Source organism: Terrapene carolina, unplaced genomic scaffold, assembly GCF_002925995.2.
Source record: "Terrapene carolina triunguis isolate 2854851 unplaced genomic scaffold, T_m_triunguis-2.0 Scaffold85, whole genome shotgun sequence".
Classification (NCBI taxonomy): domain Eukaryota; kingdom Metazoa; phylum Chordata; order Testudines; family Emydidae; genus Terrapene; species Terrapene triunguis.
This window is the reverse complement of record NW_020664436.1, coordinates 33,640,184-33,663,695: the sequence shown is the minus strand read 5'-3', so window position 1 is coordinate 33,663,695 and position 23,512 is coordinate 33,640,184. Positions and strand designations below refer to the sequence as shown.

At 44.5% G+C, this 23,512-nt stretch overlaps 2 protein-coding genes and 2 non-coding genes across 5 annotated transcripts in view; 1 reads left to right on the top strand and 3 right to left on the bottom strand.

Moving 5' to 3' along the window:
- Positions 1-52: 52 nt before the first annotated feature.
- TCP1 (t-complex 1) lies at positions 53-17,821 on the bottom strand. Of its 2 annotated transcripts, none has more exons than XM_024195824.3 (12): positions 17,509-17,821; positions 15,227-15,312; positions 12,230-12,358; positions 10,706-10,803; positions 10,315-10,425; positions 8,193-8,374; positions 6,256-6,382; positions 3,688-3,863; positions 2,714-2,837; positions 1,273-1,465; positions 735-898; positions 53-371 (listed from the first exon to the last, which is right to left on the bottom strand). In XM_024195824.3, exons 1-12 carry the CDS (start codon positions 17,573-17,575, stop codon positions 155-157), a joined length of 1,674 nt encoding a protein of 557 aa, XP_024051592.1. In that variant the 5' UTR covers positions 17,576-17,821; the 3' UTR covers positions 53-154. The 2 variants fall into 2 exon arrangements, with proteins under 2 accessions (XP_024051592.1, XP_024051593.1); XM_024195825.2 differs by lacking the exon at positions 17,509-17,821 and adding an exon at positions 16,900-16,918.
- Positions 2,515-2,648, bottom strand: LOC112103859. The gene has a single exon (XR_002907873.2). It is a non-coding gene; the product is annotated as a small nucleolar RNA SNORA20 (small nucleolar RNA).
- Positions 15,686-15,820, bottom strand: LOC112103860. The gene has a single exon (XR_002907874.2). It is a non-coding gene; the product is annotated as a small nucleolar RNA SNORA29 (small nucleolar RNA).
- Positions 17,822-22,189: 4,368 nt separating the features above from the next.
- MRPL18 (mitochondrial ribosomal protein L18) overlaps positions 22,190-23,512 on the top strand; it is a 4,858-nt gene continuing 3,535 nt past the window's right edge. Inside the window, exon 1 of the mRNA XM_026649726.2 lies at positions 22,190-22,340. Coding sequence (XP_026505511.1) covers positions 22,274-22,340 — 67 coding nt within the window. The 5' untranslated portion in view covers positions 22,190-22,273. The remainder of the gene's footprint in view (positions 22,341-23,512) is intronic.

The window sequence follows — 23,512 nt, the reverse complement described above, 5'->3', positions numbered from 1 at the left end:
TCTGAGCCCTGGACTTACTGTGCTGAATAAAGAACACAAACTTGACAGCAAGTTCTCTTGTAACTACCCCTATTTTATTAACATACACTCTAGGTACAATACTGGGAAGAAGTGTAAGATGAACAATTAAACGGTAACATAAATAAAAGCCAGACTAGTTCTCAAGTGCTCCAGAACGAACAGCATCTTCGTAACACCCGCCTCTATCATCTTTGCTTTCAGGATGCAACTTAATAAGATCATCAATTCGTAGAATAGTAATTGCAGCTTCCGTTGCAAATTTCAAGCTCTTTACTTTGACTACTGTAGGCTCAAACACACCAGCTTGTTTGTTATCACGAGGTTTCCCATTGATTAAATCAAGACCAATCCTGCAAGCAAGAAATGAATTAGACAAGTCTAATTTGTTGTGTAACACATAGGTGCTAGGCACTATGGTAATACACATAATTTGGCTAAAGTTAAAGCATAAACTTCTGAGGATTACCACTATGCTTATCTGAAGGAAAATAAAGTTTCCTAGAGCAAGCTCATAGTTCCTAAATTATGGTGCATAGGAGCAGCTAAACTACACCACAGGAGAAGAACGGAAATTCAGAGAAAAGTAAATTTACACTATATTTTGTAACAGGACTTCTACACAAGCAGTCAATATTTAAAAAACTCTTAAGACAGAGCTCTCCACTTAAATGCAACCCCTTTCACTTCTATTAATTGTTTGAATGGATACTTGCCATTTCAGATTTTTGCGTTCTGGGTTAACTTGAGCCTCATTGTGAAATGCTCTCAGCTTTGCAACAAGATCTGTGGCATCCTGGGCAGCATTTACTGCTAAGGTATTTGGAATAACTAAGAGAGACCTTGCAAATTCTGCAATAGCAAGCTGTTCACGTGATCCCTAAATGAGAGGGAGGAAGAGTTATTTACTTTGAAACCCATCAAGCCAATTCATGCAATACAAGAGGAAAAATGTAGCCATAATTTTAGAGCACCAGAGGCAGGTAGACACTTAATCTATATTGAGTATGAACAATAAAGGGGGAAAATAGATGTAGGGAGAGGAAGAACTGTTCTGTTCCCAGTACTAGGTTGTTTATTTCTTAGTTGTCTTGAAGACTGAAGTTAATATTTTGGTGTATTAAAATAGTAGTTCAAGATCTGGCAGAATCAAGCTCAAAGTACTTAAAAGCAAAGTTCCTGCATTAGAACCACCGCAGTAAAAAGTTTTAGTGTTATGCAATGAAACATTGTTATTTTCTAAACTGCACTTACCATGCTGGTTGCATAATTTTCAAGATATATTGAAAGTGCTGCCTCTACAGCACCACCACCTGGTACCACAGACTTGGACTCCAATACTCTTTTAACTACACAAAGAGCATCATGTAAGGATCTCTCCATTTCATCACACATGAAGTCATTGGCTCCTCGTAAAATAATTGATGCAGAAGTACGAGCCTTGGTACTGTCCAAAAATGAGGAAAAGTCAGTTAACTCATGCTTCTATCTTCATGCAGATCAGAAAAACTCTTCTGGAGAAAAAGCTTTGCTATTTTACCATCTCATTGCTACAGCTCGGTTCCTCAAACATTTAATATAGGATCTTACTCCTAAAGGGGTTATATTATCACTTGCAACATCTGTAGGTAACCCATCAGTTCACATTAACCCCTCTCAGACAATCCCTGAGATTCTATCCTGGCTAATGCATTTTGATTTGCTTACCCTATCAGAAAATTCTTTACCTCTCAGCAAGAAAGGCAAGACATTTCCACACCATAGGAGTGAGAAAACGAAAATGGTCATTACCAGTCATAGAAATGCATGCATTTTAAACACATTTACTGCCACTAGAGATTTTAGATTGTTTAAAAAAAAAAAAAACTGCCTAATTCCTCTGCTAGATTCCTCTCAGTACCACTCCTGGATTTCTTTATTCAACATACAAACTCAGTGCTTGTAATCTACTCAACATCCTGGAGAATATCTTTTAGTCTCATGAAACTGAGACCAGGGGATCACACCAGAAAACATGGGAAACCGATTAAGTGTGTACACATGTTTTATGATGAGGCAGATCAAGGCACAAACAAGTTTCCATTCCTTTCACTGTGGCATACCAAAATCATAAAAGGGAAAAAGGAAAAATGCACTCAGTTAGGAATTGCTGCTCTTGATATTCATGTGACAATACTAATTCCTTCCATTAAATGGGTTTAAATCAGCACCAAAAGGTTATACAGAGCTCGTTTTAATCAAACTTTAGTATGCAGCATTTTCAAATCTAGGTAGTGTCAAAGAAGACACAATATAACCACTCCTTTATCACTATAATCACTAGTGAAGCTGATAATACAGTTACCCCATTCTGACTGGATTTTCCTCTACATTTTCACACATCAATATTTAGAAAAGTAATTTTTGTAGTTATAGATAAGCTATTCAAAGACATTCTTTAAGTCAACTACACAACAATAGGACAGGCTGATAGATTGTAACTGGTATGATTGAGAAAGATGTCCAGCCCTAGCAAGGATGGTGAAACATCGGTTGTTTCATCACAAATTTACAATGGCCTTATTATACTCTATCCCACGCGTATAACTGCTCATAGCATTGAGACTGCATGGCAGTAAATAAATGGGAAGTTGTATCTAAAGGTTTAGCAAAATAGGTTTCCAAGGCGTGATGTACTCTAGAAAAGTGTTCTTACTTCTTGACTAAAATCAGTTCATCATCACAAATTCTCTCTTGAACCACCTCTTCTGCCTGTCCCAGCATTGATGCCTCAAAGCTTTCTTCACCTTCCAGATTAGCCAGAGACGAACAAATGATTGCTTTAAAAAAAAAACAAAATTGTGAAGTTAGTGTGGACAATACCAACTCACTGTTATTTATCAACCTCACACAACAAATGGTTTTACTTTTACAGGGCAAACAGAATGGTAATAGTCATCAGTATTCCTTAACATTAAGCATAAATGCAAGATTGAGCATTTCTAATCCAGCCAGCAATTGAGGGAAATAAATAGTCCTGTAGGCCCAACCTCACTTTTTAAGTCAGTTACTGTATTTTATAGTCCCCCTTAGTCTCTCTGGGTTCATTTTTACTCTATCTTTACAGCACATATTCTGTATTAATAGAAGTTTTCACACTGCTGCTAAAAACAAGTTATACAGTTTGTTCTGCAAGGTTCTAACAAGACGAACTATCAAAATCTCTTTTAGATGATCCTTATAAAATGCATTTTGGGATTGAATAATTTTATACTATAGACGGAATTTTTTTTCTTAAAATTCACAATCATTACAGAAAGTTGGAAATTAGATTAACCAGACTTCCATAATCCCCATTTTATGGAAGTCTGGTTAACAGAGACTTCTAGATAAGATATAGTGTGGTTGTGTCCCCGGGCATGACAGAGCCTTCCGTATGCCAGCCAACATCTCCCCTCACTGCACATCTTCAGCAGTCACAATTTTTCAGTGGTTCCTCTTTACTTAGTGAGGTGCTCCTTGTCAGGGCGTTGTAGCACCTGAATGTTTTCTATTCCAAGCATACTTCCTTATCACTCTGTATGTGGATCAGCCCAATAGTACTCAGGGAACTGGTTGCCAACAGCTTTGGAAACACTATATATTACTAAAAAAGTCTACACTACGACCAAAAGCACAATATATACATACCTCCTGCTGCTTTAGCAATACGTTTAAGGTCCTTTTTTAAAACTCTGCGTACTGCCATAGCACCAGCATCCACAAAATATTTCAGACACATATCATCAATGCCACCAGTGGTTAGAATAACATTAGCACCTGTGGCCAGAATCTTCTGAATCCTCTCTTTAGTGATATCTGACTCTCTGCAAGAGATAACGGGTACATGTTTACTTATAACCAAAAATTATAAAAGTGGGATTAAAAATCATCGACTAAATAGCTAAACCATACACAAACATCTGAATAATTAGCAGTAGCGCAAAGCTAAAATCTCTATGGAGAAAAGGAACCATCACATGAATATATGTCAGGGTGGACAAAAATTGATAATTTTAAAAAACAGAAATATATTTAAATACAAAAATATATTTTTAAAAATAAGCCGATTTGAAATTACAATAATCTACCTAAATTTACTATAATTTAAATTAAATTAAAAGTATTAAGTATTAAGGAATGTTTGCTGCTTAAGTTTTAAAGAAACTTTAAGAAGTGGTTTGGAATGAAAGAAATGGTCTGAGGTAAACAGGATGAAGTTTAACAAAGACAAATGCAAAGTGCTCCACTTAGGAAGGAAAAATCAGTTTCACACATACAGAATGGGAAGAGACTGTCTAGGAAGGAGTACGGCAGAAAGGGATCTAGGGGTTATAGGGGACCACAAGCTAAATATGAGTCAACAGTGTGATGCTGTTGCAAAAAAAGCAAACGTGATTCTGGGATGTATTAACAGGTGTGTTGTGAGCAAGACACGAGAAGTCATTCTTCTGCTCTACTCTGCTCTGGTTAGGCCTCAGCTGGAGTATTGTGTCCAGTTCTGGGCACCGCATTTCAAGAAAGATGTGGAGAAATTGGAGAGGGTCCAGAGAAGAGCAACAAGAATGATTAAAGGTCTTGAGAACATGACCTATGAAGGAAGGCTGAAAGAATTGGGTTTGTTTAGTTTGGAAAAGAGAAGACAGAGAGGGGACATGATAGCAGTTTTCAGGTATTTAAAAGGGTGTCAGGAGGAGGAGGAGGGAGAAAACTTGTTCACCTTAGCCTCTAAGGATAGAACAAGAAGCAATGGGCTTAAACTGCAGCAAGGGAGGTTTAGGTTGGACATTAGGAAAAAGTTCCTAACTGTCAGGGTGGTTAAACACTGGAATAAATTGCCTAGGGAGGTTGTGGAATCTCCATCTCTGGAGATATTTAAGAATAGGTTAGATAAATGTCTATCAGGGATGGTCTAGACCAGGGGTTGGCAACATTTGGCACGCGGCTCGCCAGGGTAAGCACCCTGGCAGGCCGGGCCAGTTTTATTTACCTGCTGACGCGGCAGGTTCGGCCGATCACGGCCCCCACTGGCCGCGGTTCGCCGTCCCGGGCCAATGGGGGCGGCGAGAAGCCACGGCCAGCACATCGCTCGCCCGCGCCGCGTGCCAAACGTTGCCGACCCCTGGTCTAGACAGTATTTGGTCCTGCCATGCGGGCAGGGGACTGGACTCGATGACCTCTCGAGGTCCCTTCCAGTCCTAGAATCTATGAATCTATGAAAGTCAAACCACTGAACTCATGGAAAAGACTGGCTACACACTAGAGTTTGAAGTGCTGAATGAGCTTTTGACAGCAGTAACCCCTTCCACAGGCTCAGAGAGAATATTTTATTCATTTCAGTTTTTTCAACTAGTACATTCAAAGTTAAGAAACGACTAGAAGCTGAAAAATCATGAAGTCTCGTTTCCTCTCCTGACCTAGGAATAAAAGTGTTGTGTTGAGAGGATGAGATCTACTCATTCTAAAATACCGAAGGACTTGGTGGGCAGAAATAATCAGTTCAATTCATTAACTTCCTTTGTTTAATAAATCAGTTTTAAATTCAAAACATGTTTTGATAATTTTTTTTATTTAACGAATAAAAGACTTTACAATTCTGTTTGTGCATTTTAATTGAATTCCTGTACCCATCCAAATGCACCAATACAAATCACGCAAAAAAAAAAAAATCTTAACAAATGCATCATTCACCATTTTCTGATATAATAAAAATTAAGAATCTGAATTAATGTAGGTGTAAGCTAGATATTTGCTTAAGCATACAAACACAGTGTACCCACCTGGTTAGCAAAAATTGCCAAATATAGTGTACAGGCTATATTTTAGTGGCCACCAACCAATAAAAGAATCAATCTTTCTTTAGGAAAATAAAAAGTACAAACGTAAAACACTGTAAATCAATTATTTAAATCAAAGTTTCCTAGTTGCTGATATAAATCAATCCAATAATTGATTCTAAATAATGTAACTGGTTTTTGCTTCATAATTCAATACAATTATACAGTTCAACTGAACACAGATTATCCAAATACATTTTAATCAAGTTATGATCAATGTTTTCCACCAGTATTTTATATTGAGAAGATGATGTGTTATTTACCTCTGTAGTTAATTTTGTTGCCTATTACACTCTTCAGAACACCCATACACCTAGTACATAATTAAAAATACCAAAATTAGTTTGAAAATGTGCTCATTTGCTTTAAAAACCCAGCATACCTCTGTCTAATCTGGTCCAGTTTTTCCGGATCTGTGATCAGCACCTGAACACCAAGCTTCATTTTTGTTTTCTGCAGACTGAAGTCAAGACAGGCAATCTTTGCATTAACTATCCTCTTGGTCATACCTATATAAAAATGGTATTTTACTCAATGTTGTTACAAGTAAGTTTTAATTAAAAATGCTTAATAAAATGAAAATAGTTGTGATGTATTATTTTACTTTTTAGATTTCTAATACACACACAATTACCCATCTAAGGCTGTTTTTTTCCCCTGCAACTCTTTTCACAAACACACTTGGGAAAATGTTATGACAAGAACAATGAAAAGGGTAGTAAGACATTCTTCAATACGCAGACATAATCTTAGCTGCTTTCTTAATTTACCTCTTCATACAAAGGCATGGAGAAGCACCTTTCCATGACTCCTTGCTTCCCAGTTTGTTACACTGTTGAGCTAGAAGTTCAAGATGTATTAGTACCACAGGTAAAACTGACCCATTGGTATCCAGTGTCATCACTATGTAAATCTACAGAGAACTCTGATGTATTTAGCAGGGCCCTACTATGGTCCCAGTAAGGGATAATAAAAACATGTTGATTTTAACAGAGCGGAACATGTCAAAATATGGTAATCTAGTTCTAGTGACAGTAGCCAATTTCCTTGCTTTTACACTGTCCACCTTTGAGGCCCTGCACTGCAGTCAACTATCCTCAAGCTAAGGAGGGCTGGATGGAACTCCCTTGGGTGACATTTATTGCTGCTCACTTATTTGCTAGATAGGCTGAGCAATACAGTCAACCTCCTCTCCACTAGCAACTTAACAGCACCCTCTGCTGTATTCCAGACTTTGTCACTGAAATGCACATTCCTTCAACACTGACTACTGAAGCCTCACAAGTTTTACCTGCCAGTGTGATTTCTTGACACATGCAAAGTGCTGCACAGTAACTGATGTAATAAACAATGATGAGACAGTCAGGTCAAAGACTGCACAAAATTTAGACTTCAAAAAAATGCTTTTAAAACCTTATGGGCAATAGAAATATTTCCTTGAGTCTCTTTTAAATTGCAAGTTTTTAAATAAACAGTCCACTGCAATGTATGCATTCCAAACGTAACCTGAGATCTACTAGGCACTGATTAAGGACCAGATAAGCGATTAGCTTATTTCCATCATTCAAGTGCAAGAAAGTGAACAGACTAAACATTTAAAAAATGTATATGATCTTAGATCTCATTTAAAAAATCCTTATTGAGACAAGATTTCAAAACCAAATATTGACTTCAGACACGAATGCAAGTTTCACTGAACTCCTTAGTAGCTGCCCATGAGTTTCTGGGGAGAATTTGGACCTACGTGTCTGCTATTTTTCTACAGATGGGTAGTTAGAAACTGCTAAATTATTTATTTGATTTAAACTGCTAGAGTAACTTTACAAAATTTCAGAAAAACACAACCTTCAACTGGGGAACCAGGATAGTGTTTCAATGACACAAATATTTGACATGTAATTATAAGACCGTGTAAAATGGGAATAATTATCCGAGTTGTGTCAACACTGAAGTACAACGTAGTATATTAAAGCAACCACCATAATTTTTCTGTTTGGATTTTATACCGTGGTGTGTCACTGCAATACCCAAGTTCCTTTCACATAAAACACAACAGCAGAGCCCATGGACTTCACAGAGTCTGTCACTTCTCACTTTTGGGGCAAAAAACTTCTGCTTAGAGTAGGGTTTGGTTTTATTTAAGAATGTATTCATTTACTTATAAGTTGTTTCAAGGGTTGTTTTTAATTTTTCTAAACAAACAATAGCTTATTAGCCAATTCTTCACATCACTAGAAACATCCACATAAGAGCAATATTCAGAAATAAACTTCAGTCATTCTGCTCACTGAAGGCTTATAAAACAAAATCTGAGCTTACCTTGTGAGCCCACCACACAGTTCAGTGCATAACCGTTTACAAGAATACTCTCTTTCTGGCTACGGCCATGTGCCTTCAAAACGTTAATGGAACTGATTGGATATTTGGCTTGACCCTTTTGATCTGTGAATTTAACTGCAAGCACAGCATCCACCACCATGTTGGCAAAGAAGTCACCATCACTAAAATACTGTTAAGGCTAAAATGAGCTACACAGAGACAACTAGCATAATATACATTGACTTTAATGCTAAAAACAGCATTTATAGGCTGCCTTATATTAACATGCCTTTAAAATAATTCTTGAAGCATCTGTGAGGTAAAATAATTATTAATCTAATTTTACAGCTAGAAAAAACTAGGACAGGGTTTAAATGTTTTGTCCAAAGCCACACTGCAAATCAGTGGCAATGCCAGCACTAGAACTCAAGTGTTCCTGACTCCCATTCCCAAGCAAACTGTACAAAAAATATTCCCCTTTGTTCACAGAGCATTTTACAAGTTGTTCCAGTAATTTCTTCTATTGTGTCAACAAGCAGTTAACATCTGCATACGATACCATCCACGGGCATGGCACTTAAACAGAAAGAACAAGTAATAGTTAATTATAGGCTTCTACCACTTGTATGTCTTCCTCATTATTTGTGGCATTTGCACGTATTCAAGTGGCTTCACTCTAAACCAGTGGTCCCCAATCTTTTTTCATCATGCACCCCCCATACCTGGTCCGTCCCCCTCCCTGGGAGCTGGGGGTGGGCCTGCGGTCGGGGCCTGTAGCTGAGGTGGGGGCAGAGTGGGAATGGGTGGTGCTCCTGCTTCACGCTCCCATGGAGGCTGACATGGGCCCTGCCACTCCACCACAAACGTTCCTCCACGCCCTCATAGGGGGCATTCCCCACAGTTTGGGGACTACTGCTCTAAACCCCAGAACATCAGTTGAGATTGACATCTGACAAGTCTCCAAGCAGATGATAAATAAATACATTAAAATTAAATTAAGGATATGACTTAAATTGAAAATATAATATTTATTATTTGCATACAATATGACTATTTTGGAAAGCTCAGAAGAAATGGCAAGTCCACGTAACTGGATTACCAGTAAATTTTTAAAAATATCAAATTATTTCATGTTTTCACAATGATAATATATTTGCTACACACAAAACTATGTACACAAAACTTGCGCGCACACAGCCTATTTTTGCCTGCTTTATCCCAGTCAGATCAGAATCCTGAATTAGCAACCAGTTTTTCAAAGGAAACAAATGGATGTCATAAGCAAGTAACCATCACTGAACTACAGTGGGAAGACAGACTACAAGAAGGAATGTTGCCTGGAATAATGGAGACACTTTTAGGATTAGTGTGGGTGATCACCTGCTTGAATGCTTTAAAATGTTTCTATCTAATGCAAAATATAAGCTATATGTTGGCTAAGATGGAATGTGAATTGAGTCAGAGTGGGCTTCACAGGGGCAAAGCCCTTGGGCAGCCCCAGGAAGGAGAAAAGGGAGATGGGTTATTTTTTTAAAGCCGTTATACTTAAAAAACAAAAAACAAACAAACAAAAAACCACACACAGGCAAACTCACCAGAGTTTTGTTTTTAAAGAAACATAAGATTGGTAAAGACAAGAAAAATTATAGGCAAGGGTCACAGCACATCATCATGTTTTCTACAACTATTAGGGGGATGAAAGTAGCTGTTTAGATTAGAACAGCTCCTTCAAGCCTCTGGGGCAGCTTCTGTCAGAGAAAACAGCTACAATTTCAGCATCTAAGGAGGTGGTTAATTGTAGCTTGTGTTTAAGGATTAAGGGTTTTAACAAAATGTGATACCAAAAGAGGAAAATGGTTTGTAAGTGAGAGATTTAAAAACTTGTTGTGAACAAGCAGGGTTTGGTTTAGTAAACCAGAATACACTTTTTATGCCAAGCTGATACCAAGAACAAGTTTTCACAATGAAGTTATAACTCTTAAAATAAGGGTTTATAATGAAAAAGGATAAGGACTAAGAACTGCTGCCATGGGATTTAGTGGATACTCAAGCTCTCAGCAGTAATATCCCTCATTTTCTTAAAATTAAGATTCCAATTTATTATTACCAAGTCAAAGGATACATTCCTATGATTTTGGAGGACATTGATGTTTTAGCTGAATTAATAAGACAGTCCCGGCCAAGTTCATCTGTGTTAATAATGAGATTTTCATTGATGTAGCGAACTGCCTCCCTGTTGAATAAAAACCAACAACATTTCAAGAACAATTTCTCTCTAATTCTTGTTAGTAGAATTTCCCTCTGCGGGGAAATGCAGACTAAATGCTGAGTTAGAATCAAGTTGACAAACCACCACCACCACCACAAGTCTTTACAATTTATCAGCTTAGAAAAAAATCCTGTATTGTCGGTGATAATGAATACAGGATTAAGGTAAAGTAAGTGTTCACTGGATATAATGGAACTCTAGATTTGCAAAATACAAATATTTCCGCTGAAATAGATTATCTTACTTGCAAGCAAGACGATAGCCACCAATAACAGAGGTGGGATGAATTTTCTGCTTGACCAATTCATCTGCATTTTTCAGAAGTTCAGCAGCAATAATTACCTGTTTGAAAAGAGGAAAAAGATTCACTGAGAAAATGGGCAAGTCTTAATATAAACAGTAGTTCTTGCTCCAACAAACAAATAAGTGAAGAATATGAGAAGTTCCCCATCATTTAGATATTAATTAATGAGTAAAACCATTCTAATTCTTCTTTCCATTTCACTAGTTAACTCTGAACTGATTTTGGGGTTCTGATATGAGTTGTCTGGAATCAGCTGATTCTATTCCATCGATTAGTCCACCAATTTTTTTCTCAGGGGTTGAGAATTAAGAACTTCTTCGACCCAGAAGCTACTCTCAAATATAACTACAGGAAGGGAAGGAATGATCATTCTCAAATTGCAGCCAGTGAGTAAAGAATAACCCCTTTCCAGAATGCAAGCATGCTTAGAGATGCTAGTTTTTGTACAGTGGTCTCCCCTCATTACTCCGGTTCCAGGAACTGCTTTGTCAGGGTTCCCTCCGCACTCTAGGGTACAGCTGTGGGGACCCGCATGAAAGACCCCCTAAGCTTATCTCTACCAGCTTAGGTTAAAAACTCCCCCGAGGCACAAATTCTTGTCCTTGGAACGGTATCGCTGCCACCACCAACTGAGTTAGACAAAGATTTAGGAAAAGGACCACTTGGAGTTCCTGTTTCCCCAAAATATCCCCCAAGTCCCTTTACCCCCTTTCCTGGGGAGGCTTGAGAATAATATACGAACCAAATAGGTTAACAAGGTGGGCACAGACCAGCCCTTGGGTTTTTAGGACACTAAAAACCAATCAGGTTCTTAAAAGCAGAACTTTATTATAAAGAAAAAGTAAAAGCAGCACCTCTGTAAAATCAGGATGGAAGGTAATTTTACAGGGTAATCAGATTCAAAACACAGAGGATTCCCCTCTAGGCAAAACGTTAAAGTTACGAAAAAAAAAGAAATCAGGACTAAACCTCCCTTTTAGCCTAGGGGAAATTCACAAGCTAAAACAAAAGATAATCTAACGCATTTTCTTCCTATTACTTACAATTTGTAATCTTAAATGCTTAGTTCAGGTATGGTTTTAGAAGATGTATTTTCCCTGCCCTGATTCCTCGCTGACCCGGAGAGAACACACAAAGAGAGAGAGAACACAAAAAACTTCCCCCACAGATCTGAAATTATCTTCTCCCCTTATTTGTCCTTTTGGTCAGGTGCCAACCAGGTTATTTGAGCTTCTTAACCCTTTACAGGTAAAGGAGGGATTTTATGCTACCCTTAGCTGTATGTTTATGACATGCTTCAAAGCAATTTTCAGTTTGCACTGGGGCAGATGCATTTGAAATTTGTTGTCACATGATGAAATGGTCCAGATTTAATCTGCACAGTGCCAGGATTTATAATGATATGCCAAAAGCTGCATTTGATAATGACTTTCAGCATGTCTGCCTGTAAAACTTTCTACATACCACTGAGGTGGTCCCATCTCCAACTTCTTGGTCTTGCAGTTCTGCCAGCTCACACAGAACTTTTGCAGCAGGATGTTCTACCTCCAGCAGCTTCAGAATGGTTGCACCATCATTAGTAATGGTCACATCCTAGTTTTAAAAAAATAACAAACAAAAGATTGATATTCAAACTAATTTATTTTTAAACTTTATTAAACTGTAAAATATGAGAAGACATTTTAATGACAATGATATGCCTAGTGCAATATCATGCATATTGACCATTTACCTCAAGAGTTTACTTTGTCTTTTTAAGCCAAGTCTTCAATACTACAACCATACACATGTAATCACACGACTAATCCCCATGAACCATGTGTTGCAGGATGGGAGCCTTGGCACACAAGAATATGCATGAGCTTTTAGATGGTAGAATTCTTTATGTTGTATAAATAAGAACTAGGGAAGATTTCTTAAATGTAGCTTGAATATCTTTGTCTATTTTTAATAAAGTATTTTAAATACAGTTATTTACAAATCTCAGTTTAAGCTAATGTGCAATATTACCTTTTATTAATTACATAAGGCTATCTCACTTTGGCTTTCAGGCTAGCACAGCAGAAAGATAGAAATCAGATTATCACCTGGTCTAAATATTTGAAAATGGGATGTGGTTCTATCTTATTATAAACATTAGCCAATGCAAATTATGTACAACAGTACCTAATTCTAAAATATGTACAACAATTTAAAGACAACAGCATGCATGTCAACAACAGCAAAAATAAGTTTTGATTTATTCATTCTGTGTGCCGTTCTAAACAATGTTAGTACAAGTTGTGACTTTGCACCCCATAGTGCTTTATAGAAATATGCTTATGAATGTAAATATGACATAATGGGAATATGTTTTATACTAGATATGCCATGTAACATATCTGTGCAAAGGTTATGTTGTTCTGCATGTATTCATCCTATTTGTATGAATGTATCATTCTTGTATCTGAAACTAGAAATATGAAATATAACTCTGAGGTTCTCTTGTAATTATGCAAAGTGTGGACAATTAATGGTGGTTTGGAATCTTGATGGCTCCCATTAACCAGGACAATTGACTGTAGATGGCTCTGTTTACTTGCAAGCCTTCCTGTGAGTCAAGCTGGGAAGAATGAAGGCTTGGGGGGGGTCTCACAGGACATGTGGCTGTGTCACCTGGTACTGGAATCCATCTTAAACCTGAGGCTTTTCCATTTAGGAGGAGTGGGGACCCAAAGAGACAAAAGATTCCCGCCTTGTGCCAAAGCTATATGGGGGGGGGGGGGGGGCCACGGGGTCTGCACAGGTTCCTTCCCTCTCGTCCCTATGCTCTCTGCTTAGGCTGGTCAAAGAAAAGGGTCCCAATGCCTCTTTCAGGTGTTTCACCCGTGTCTCTTTATTTACAGTGCTTAGTGCAATCCCAATTTGCCCAACACCGATCCCCATTCTGACCCTTCCCTGGGTCTTCTCGCCCTTGAGGGTTCCTGCAGCTGGTAGAGAGAGAGCTGCAGTCCCTGTCTTCTCCCCTGGCTAGCTTCCCACTGAGCTTATATCTCCTCCCAGTCACCAGCCCAGCTGATTCCCCTGAGCCTGCCCTCGTTAGGGCCTGCAACTGAGCTCCTTACTGAGTGTCTGGGTCCCCACCCCCAGCCGCTCTGCCAGGAGGGGTGTGTGTGTGACGGTGGAACATCTTTAGCAGGGCATCCAAGGGGTTTATACCTCTGCCCTGCCACAGGGTGGAACAGAACAAAAGGGGCTGCAGTCATGAGAAATCCCCTAACTACTGCCTGAGCTGGAACAAGGACTGTACCAGGGGAAAGGATTGGGCCCAGACTTAGAAGGAGGATAGTCTGTCAAAGAAGCTTATTGGAACATCTCTGAGCGCGAGAGTTATCTGCATTTAGTTTCCTGCTGTGTTAGGCTTTGATTTGCATGTTTTATTTTATTTTCGTTGGTAATTTACTTTGTTCTGTCTGTTATTACTTGGAACCACTTAAATCCTACTTTTTGCATTTAATAAAATCACTTTTTACTTATTAATTAACCCAGAGTAAGTATTAATACCTGGGTGGGGGGAGAGAAGGGGGGAGAACAGCTGTGCATATCTCTCTATCAGTGTTATAGAGAGCGAACAATTTATGAGTTTACCCTGTATAAGCTTTATACAGGGTAAAACAGATTTACTTGGGGTTTAGACCCCATTGGGAGCTGGGTATCTGAGTGCTGGAGATAGGAGCACTTCTTAAGCTGTTTCAGTTAAGCCTGCAGCTTGTGGGGGATGTGGTTCAGACTTGGATCTGTGGTTGCAGCAGGCAAGCGTGTCTGGCTCAAACAAGGCAAGGTACTGAAGTCCCAAGCTGGCAGGGAAAATGGACTGAGAGGTAGTCTAGGCACATCAGGTGGCAGTCCGAAGGGGGTTTCTGTGATCCAACCCGTCACACAAGTATCCATGTGAGAAAAAAAGGTTTATTGAAATGCAAACGTACTTGCATATGAGCAAGAGTTAATTTTGTTATAAAATAAGGGAGCACATCATGGATGAACAGTTAGCCTTAATTGTAAACTATGGTTTTCTTCAATAAATCAATAAAATAAAGACAGACAAATAGGGATGTAAATATTTAAAAAGTTAACCATTTAAACGATTAAAATTATAATGTTTAACCAGTTAACTGATTAAAGGGAGAGGGGCTGGGGCTGCTTTGGCCAGCCCGCCTGGAGCTGGAGGTTAACGGTGGGTTAACAGCAAGACTAATGCTTACCGTTTAGTATTTTACATCCCTAATGACAAAATGGAAAAAGAGGCCAAACTAACAAATGTAAATTAGAGCCATGAAGCATATTTTAGATGGAAACACTTTACAAAAAAACAGACATGCCTTCAGCGGAAACAGAACAGGTCACAGCACTAATTTACAGTGTAAGTTTGTTAATACGTAAGCCCTTTTCTTAAAAGTTAACATGAAAGACATGCTTACTTACACCAATATCATCCACCAACATTTTATCCAAACCAACTGGACCAAGAGAACTCTTCACAATGTTGGCAATTGAAGCTGCAGCCATAACTGTATAAATCAAGCAAAATAAAAATAAATAATTATTTCTTCCCAAATATCTATTTTAAGGACAGTATATTTTTCTGTCAGCAGATTCTTAGTTTCAGGAACCTGAAATAAAATGACTCCTTATTTAGACTGCAATCCTGCAAATAAATTTGCCAATCTGACCAGGAAAGTGGGGAAAAAAGGGGTGGTTGAGTAAGGGTCCATGACCTCACTTGATTGCAAGATCTGGACCTTTGATACTACAAAATAGCAGTTTCATGACTGGAACAAGTAAGGTGTCCGAAGGATGTTGTTTTGGCTACTGAAATAACCAAAAAACACTCTAGGTCAAAGAAATAAATGATGTAATTTGGTTTGTCATTCAGAATCTTTTCATTCTGTGTTCTGCCATTTCATATAGGAAAAAGATATTGTCAATCTTCTCCTTCAGACTTTGGCAGTATTTTCTCTATCCCATAAGCATAGCCACTCAATCTGTAAACTGAAGGAGTGGTAGTCAAATGGGAAGGGTCCAGTTTAAATCTGATCTTTCCTTTAAAGCTTTAAGTGTACCAAACTCGCTCATTTTTTGTTTCCGGAGATCAACCCTTTGTAAAAAACAAAAACATTTAACTGCTATTTCCCAAATTTGCCCGTATATCAGAGGCTTCCTTAGACTTTACTAAGATATGTACCACTTTTCTACACCTGATGTTTCTACCCACACAGCATCCACTTTAAAAACAGCTGGTTTCTGCTCATAGTGCAGGGCTCCTGTAATAACCTGTCTGAAGCACTGAGACGGATGGTACAAAGAATCCTTTTGAGGACTAAAACTTAACACTGCAGATTCCAGACTCACCAACATTTCAAAGAGATCATCACTAGCCCATTAGCCCACCTTTGCCATAGCTGTAAAGTACTAGGGAGCTACATCTAAGCCTGTCTTTGTCTTGCACCAGGCTTGATTCCATCCCAAATGAGCTAATGGCCAGATTCTCAAAGTTATGGCAGTGAGACATCACTCCCTCCTTCCCCCCAATACCTTTGAGGATCTGGGACCAAAGCTTTATACCGAGCTGTATTATTTTCACACAAAACTAGTCTATCTACCCCATTGTTTAATTAACGCATCTTGATTTTATACTAGCACTAAGGGCCACATACTGGTATTCGCTTATTAATTGACAGTGACTGGATAGAGTTAAGAAAATGTCTCAAAATTATTTTTGATCCTCAGACATATTAAAACAGCATCTATGCTAGAGGGTGAGAAACTCAGTCTTCATGCTCTTGACTTTCATATGCAGCAAGCTTTAATCTTTGAAAGTCATTCATAATTTATATTCAATAACACTAATAACCTTTTGTAGGGCACACACAAGGATGGTCTCATGTAGGCAAAAGCTTAAGAGTACCAATATCAAGTTTCACCCATTTGTAACCTTAATCTTCAGTGTAACTACAAGGGCCACTTTTCATAAATTCTACCCGATCGGGAAGCAAAGCCCCGCGGTGGGGAGGGGGGTGTTGATCAGATGGTCACTATTGTTCACAGGCACGTCAGACGTTTCAGTGACAGGGTAAACATTCACGGCACACGGTTACCGATTTCTCGGCCCTTTCCCCATAGCGAGCCGCAGGCCTGTCCCAGGACAGAACCCAGGCGGGATAAGTCTCACACCGCTTTACCCCGAGTCTCTCCTGCTGAAGGCGGGTCAAAAATGGCGGCCGGGACTGTTCACGTAACAACGAGCTCGGGTTTGCCGAGCGCCCTAAAGGGAAGCGGGCTGCGAACAGCAACTAGACAAGAGCGCCCCCGTGCCCGGCGGCTCCCTGTGAACGCGGGCGCCACCGCGCCGCAACCACCCAAGGACCGCCGCGGGGAAAGCGGCTCGAAGTAACGGGCCCGTGGACAGCCACGAGCTGCTTCTCGGCAGCCACCGCCCCGGGCCGAGCACTGAGCGCGCCAAGATGCGGCCGGGGCGCCCCCCCTCCGCGGGCTCGGGCTGAGGCACGTAACGATGGGGTCAAAGGGACTGAGGCCGCGTCCCGTCCCACAGACACAAGCGAGCTTGAGAGCCGGGGCCTGGCCCCTTCCCGCGCCCGGGTTCCTCTGCTACAGGAACTCCGCCCCCCCAGCCGTGGCAGCACATGGCGGCAGCGGCCGCTGAGTCAGGCGCCCGGGGCCCCGCTCCGCGCTCGGGCAGCCGTTACCGTTCTGGCCGCGGATCGCTTCCCCGGAGATCCGCTCTCCGAACACGGCCAGCGACCCCATCTCCATCTTCCCCGCGCGCAGAGAGACAGCGATACACGCGCTGCTGCAGGAGAATCCGCCGGTGACACCGCAAGGCTTGCTGGGAAACTGGCCCCTAACCGCAGTGTATGATGGGGAGGGGACAGAGCAAAGTGGGGAGAAAGGAACGGCGATGAATCACGATGATGTTAAACACTTCTGTCCAATCCAGCAGCCCGTTGCAATGCGGCCCAGAAGGTGCCTAGATTGAAGGTAGTGATTGGATTCTGAGATTAGCAACGCGTCTGCTCCTTGAGTTTCCCCGAGTCACACTGCATGTTGGGTAAGGGGGCGGGGCTAGGAGCGACGGTTATTTGTCTCCTTCCAGGAGGTTCCAGAAGGCGTGGGGGCGGGGTGTGCGCCCCTTGCGACGGGGTGGGGGCGGCTGGCCTAGGGACTCCCAGCACAGGGAACGTCGCTTCACAGGGAGGAAGCTGCTGCTGAGACGGCCCCTCCCCCGCACGGCATGAGCGAGCTTCAGCGCCTGTCTCCAGGCGGGGCCCAGCGTGCCCCCGCCCTAGCCGCACACCCGCAAGGGGCCGGCCCAGCCCAGCAGGGCGCAGTCCCCAGGGGCTCAGTGCTGAGTGTAGGGTTACCATACGTCCAGATTTTCCTGGACATGTCTGGCTTTTTGGTCCTCAAAATAGGGAGGCATAGTAAGGGGACCGCCTCCTCCCTGGGCTCCAACTTTCCCGGTTCTCGCCGCTCTCCCCAGCGCAGCAGCAGCCGGAGTCTGGGAGGAGGCGGCTGCGTGCTCGGATGCCGCCCGCCGCCTCTGTGCCCCCACATATCGGGGGAGTTGTTAGTTTTACTGCAGCCACTTGCACTCGTGCAAAAGACGCTCGGGGGACCCCAAGTGCGAGTGGAGTGGCTGCAGCAAAACTAACAACTCCCCCAGTCAGGGCCGGCTTTAGCAAGAAGTGGGCCGCGCTCCGGCCGGGGTCATGGGGCTTGGGTCTGGGCTGGAGCCGCTGGGGCCGGGGGTGCTCGGCCGCCGGCCGGGGCCACTCGGCCAGAACAGGGGCCTGAGCCAAGCTGGCCCGGAGCCGCTGGGTCCGGGGCTGGGGGCGCTCGGCCGGGGCCGGTGCCCTGGGGCCCGAGCTGAGCTGGAGTCGCTAGGGCCGGGGCTGGGGGTGCTCGGCCGGAGCCACTAGGCTGGGGCCGGCGCGCTCAGCCGGAACCGGGGCCGGCGCCCCAGGGCCCGAGCCGAGCCAGTCTGGAGCCGCCGGGGCCAGAGCCTCTTGGCTGGGGCCGGCCGGTGGAGGGAGCCGCTCAGCTCGGGGGGCCGGACTGGGCCGCGCCTCCTCGCGCCCCCGCCACCCCAACTTACCTGCTGCCTGCCTGTTTCAGGCTTCCCACGAACATTTGATTCGCGGGAAGCAGGGGAGGGGGAGGAGCAGGGGGACGGAGCGTTCAGGGGAGGGGACGGAGTTGGGGCGGGGACTTTGGGGAAGGGGCGGAGTTGGCGCGGGGAAGGGGCGGGGCCCCCATGGAGTGTCCTCTTTTTGCAGTATTGCAATATAGTAACCCTAGCTGAGTGGTTTGGACACTCTCAGTCCCGCGTGTTCGTGTCATTGGGCTTTACGCGCCTAACGGTGAGGAAACGCCGCAAACCAGCTTCCCGCCCGCCTGCAGCGGGTCCCGGACCGCAGAGCCCTAGTTCTGCCAGGGCCGGGCCGCGCCGTCCCCCCAATCCTCGACCCTTCTCCAGCGCCGGGATCGTTGGAAATCGCAAATGTTCTCCCCAGGCTTGGGGGGGTTTAATTGCAGGAAGCTAAGGTGCTGCTTTAGTAGTCATAAACCTAGACAATGTCTTCTTGCAGTTTAGCAGCAAGGCACAGGGCTAATTCCCTAGTGCTTGGTGTAACCTTGGAGTTTAGCAGAGCAGAGCCACTATCTTCTTCAAAAGTAATCCAGTGCAGTTTTCAGAGTTTTTCAGTAGTCTACAGCCCCACGAGACTGCGTTTTAGCTTGATAACTTATTTCAAAATTAACCAAATGTACAGCACTACCCAACACTTCAGTCAACCTAAAAATAACAAAGAAAAACAAGCTCCTTTAATTTTTCTTTTGTTATTAATATAAAATTTAAATAAAGAGCCAGAAGTCATCTCTGCTTAATCTAGCCCCCCTTTGAAATTCCCAAAAATGCTGGTGGAGTCACCTTGCCTTCCTTTTCTAATTCTGGCCTTAGGGGTAGTCTACACTACCCGCCCGGATCGGCGGGTAGAAATCGATCTCTCGGGGATCGATTTATCGTGTCTCATCTAGACGGATAAATCGATCGCCTAATTGACGCGTGTACTCCCACCTCGTAAGGAGGAGTAAGCGCTGTCGACGGGAGAGCCGCAGCGGTCAATTTGCCGCCATCCTCACAGCGGCGTAAGTCGAATAGGATACGTCGAATTCAGCTATGCTATTCGCATAGCTGAATTTGTGTATCTTAAATCGATCCCCCCCAGTGTAGACCTAGCCTTAGTGAGGTCACACACCGAGATCTGAGAAGGCATAATGTGCTTAGGTAAATTCCAGTTTGAACCAAGCTGTTCTAAAATGTCTGATTGTAAACTTCAAAACAGCTTTTGATTCTATCAAAGGCCACATATAATTTCTCATTGAGTACTTTATATTTAAAAATTAGGCAATCAAGAATAATGTTCTCTATGGTGGAGCATCACTCCCATTTCCGTTCATCTATAGTAAGATTCTTTTGATCTGCACAATCTCTGTGTGCCCCAGATATCTCTTGTATACATTTTAGATATTCCATCTGCTAAGATAATTTCTATCTCCATTTTTAAAGATAGGATAATAAGACTTAAATGCTAGCCTGTAAGGCTAATGATTGTAGAGTGCATAGCTGTAAACAGATTTCATGAAAAACCAAGAAATAAAGAACTAGTGACAAGTATATACAAATCTGATTTAAATTTTTTTAAATGTAAATTGTAAAATGTAAAAATCCTATAGAACTTTAAAATTGTATCTAACCTGACCAGCCTTTCAGCAAATTGACTCAATATGAGCCTCCTCCTAACTAGTAAGGAAGGAGAAATAAAAGACACGCTTTTGATTACATCCCATCCTGTGCATAGATGGTTCCCTATTGGAGAAATGGCAGGGATTCAGGACATTTCACTTACTCCCCTTTTCCTAGAGCAGTGGTCACCAACTAGTCGATGGCGATCCTAGAGGATCTCCCAGGTGATCGCGATCTCTGGTGGAGAAGTGGGGCTGCCACTAAGGCAGGCTCCCTGCCTGCCCCTGTCCCATGCTGCTCCTGGAAGTGGCCCTGGGGCTGCTGCGGGGGGGACACACAGGGTCTCCCTCCATGCGCTGCTCCTGCCTACATACACTGCCCCCAACAGCTCCAATTGGTCGTGAATGGGGAGCTGTGGCCAATGGGAGCTGCAGGAGTGGAGCTTGCAGAGAAGGGCAGCATGTGGAGCCACATGCCCTCCGCAGGGACGTGTTGGCCCCTTTCAGGAGCAGTGTGGGGCCTGGTAGGTGGGGAGCCTGCCTTAGCAGCAGCTACGCTGCACCACAGACCAGGAACCGCCAGAGGTAAGTGCTGCCCAGCGGGAGGCTGTACCCTAACCCCCAGCCCTGAGCCCCCTCCTGGAGCCAGTACCACAACCCCCCTCCTGCACTGCAAGCCCCAGCCTTGAGCCAGCACCCCTAGCCTCTCGCACTCCAACCCTGAGCCCCCTCCCAGAGCTAGCACCCCAACCCTGAGTCCCCTCCTGGAGCCAGCACTCCATTCCTCCTCCTGCATCCCAACACTGCCCTAGCCCTGACCCCCTCCCAGAGCCAGCAGCCTGTGCCCCCTCCTGCACCCAAACTCAGTCCCAGAGCCTGCACAGCCCCCCATACCCAATACTCCCTCCCAGAGCTTGCACCCATCACCCCCTCCTGCACCCCACCCCCCTGCCCCAGGCTCAGCCCAGAGCCCCCTCCCACACTGCAAACCCCTAGGCCCCAGCCCAGAGCGAGGGTGACCAGATGTCCCGATTTTATAGGGACAGTCATGATTTTGGGGTCTTTTTCTTATATAAGCTCCTATTACCCTACTACCCCGTCCCAATTTTTCACACTTGCTGTCTGGTCACCCTACCCAGAGACCGCCCCCCCAAGACCCAACCCCCTACCCCAGCTCAGTGAAAGTGAGTTGAGGGTGCGGGGGAGAGCGAGCGAGGAAGAGATGGGGAAATGCACTGAGCGGGGCAGATCCTGGGTTGCCCTTAAATTCAAAAAGTGATCTTGGGTGTAAAAAGGTTGAAGAACATTGTCCTAAAGATGTAGTTTATTTCTGGCCCGGGGAATAAAGGTGTGATCCAGAGCAATACTAGCAGGCGCTTGTCCTTTACCACCTGCCTCTGGGAACCTGAGCTGAGAGACTACAAAGGCTAAAACCGTTCCCCGAGCCCATGACGGGAATCCCGCTGAGCACGGGGGTTAATGGCACAGCGAGGCACTGTGCACGGGGCGGGGCTGCTTCTCGCCGGAGCTGACTGTCGCTTCTTAGCTCCGCCCCCGCTGCGGAAGGGCGGCAGCCAGCACGGTGAGGGCGGAAGTTAGTTGTCTGCTTCCGGAGCAGCCGAGCCGGTCGGGTCAGCAAAGATGGCGGCTCCCGGGCGGCCGTGAGCGCGGGGGACGACGTTTCACCGCGACTTCTGCCCGGCCACGATGGCGCTGAGGAGCTGGGGGCCGCTGCTGGGGGCCGCGGCCGGGAAACTCCAGGGAGCCGGAAAAGGTGGCTTCCCGCCGCTCCTCGCGATTGCCCTCACCCGCCCCTGGGACCCCCGCGATCCTCCGACCCGTGTCTTCACCCCGCCCGCGCGGGGCTGGCCGGGCCTCGGGTGCCAGGGCCATGGGCGAGCAGCGAAATGAAGTGTCGCCGACACTCAACGCGCTAGTCCCGGTAACGCGCTCTGCGCTGCCAGGCGGACGGGAGGCATCCCGCTTCCCGGGGCGGCCCCTGGAGGGTGGGCGCGAGGCTTTTGTTCTTGGGACTGACCTCCTGCACTGGTCGTACCCCATGCTTAGTAAGCCTACCCGGATTCCGGCCGGTCAGTTCTGGCCTGGGACAGCACATTGGCAGGGAGCCTTTCACGGAAACACGGGTGCTTTAGGAAGGTCTGTTGGTGGCAAGCTTTCCTCTGGGTTAGGGCGAACCCAGTGCTCCAGGAAGGTACTGGGGGTACTCTGTCCCTGTAGGTGTTGCCCTTGGTACCTAGGCATTTATAGGAATGCAAGAATCACCATACACAGACTAATTGCTCATCTAGTTGGCTAAGATCAAGAGTGAGCTGATTGGACCTCGCCCACCTGCAAGGGAGAAGGGACTCGCTAACCCCCCCCCCCCCCCCCCCGGCCCTATCCCCTGAGCCCCAAACCCACCCAACCTCACTGGCCGCCGCCAACTCCGAGAGTGAGCCGGGGAGACCTCACCCACCTACAAGGGGGAAGGGACCTTACCCCCTGAGCCCCAACCCCACCCAACCTCACCGGCCACTTCCAATTCCGAGAATGAGCCAGGGAGACTTTGCCCACCCGCAAGGGGGAAGGGACCTTTAAACCCCCTCCTACGGGACCTTACCCCCGGAGCCCCAAACCCACCCAACCTCACCGGCCACCGCCAATTCCGTGAGTGAGCCGGGGAGACCTCGCCCACCGCAAGGGGGAAGGGACCCATATCCTCCCCCCCGAGCCCTGCACCAGCCCAACCCCACCGATAACGAGAGTGAGCCGAGGGGACCTCGCCCACCCGCAAGGGGAAAGGGGCCTATATACCCCCCCCGATGGGCCTTACCCCTTGAACCCTGAACCCACCCAACCTCACCGGCCACCGCCAATGCCAAGAGTGAGCCGGGGAGACCTCGCCCACCCGCAAGGGGGAGGGGACCTATTAACCCCCCCCCCCCC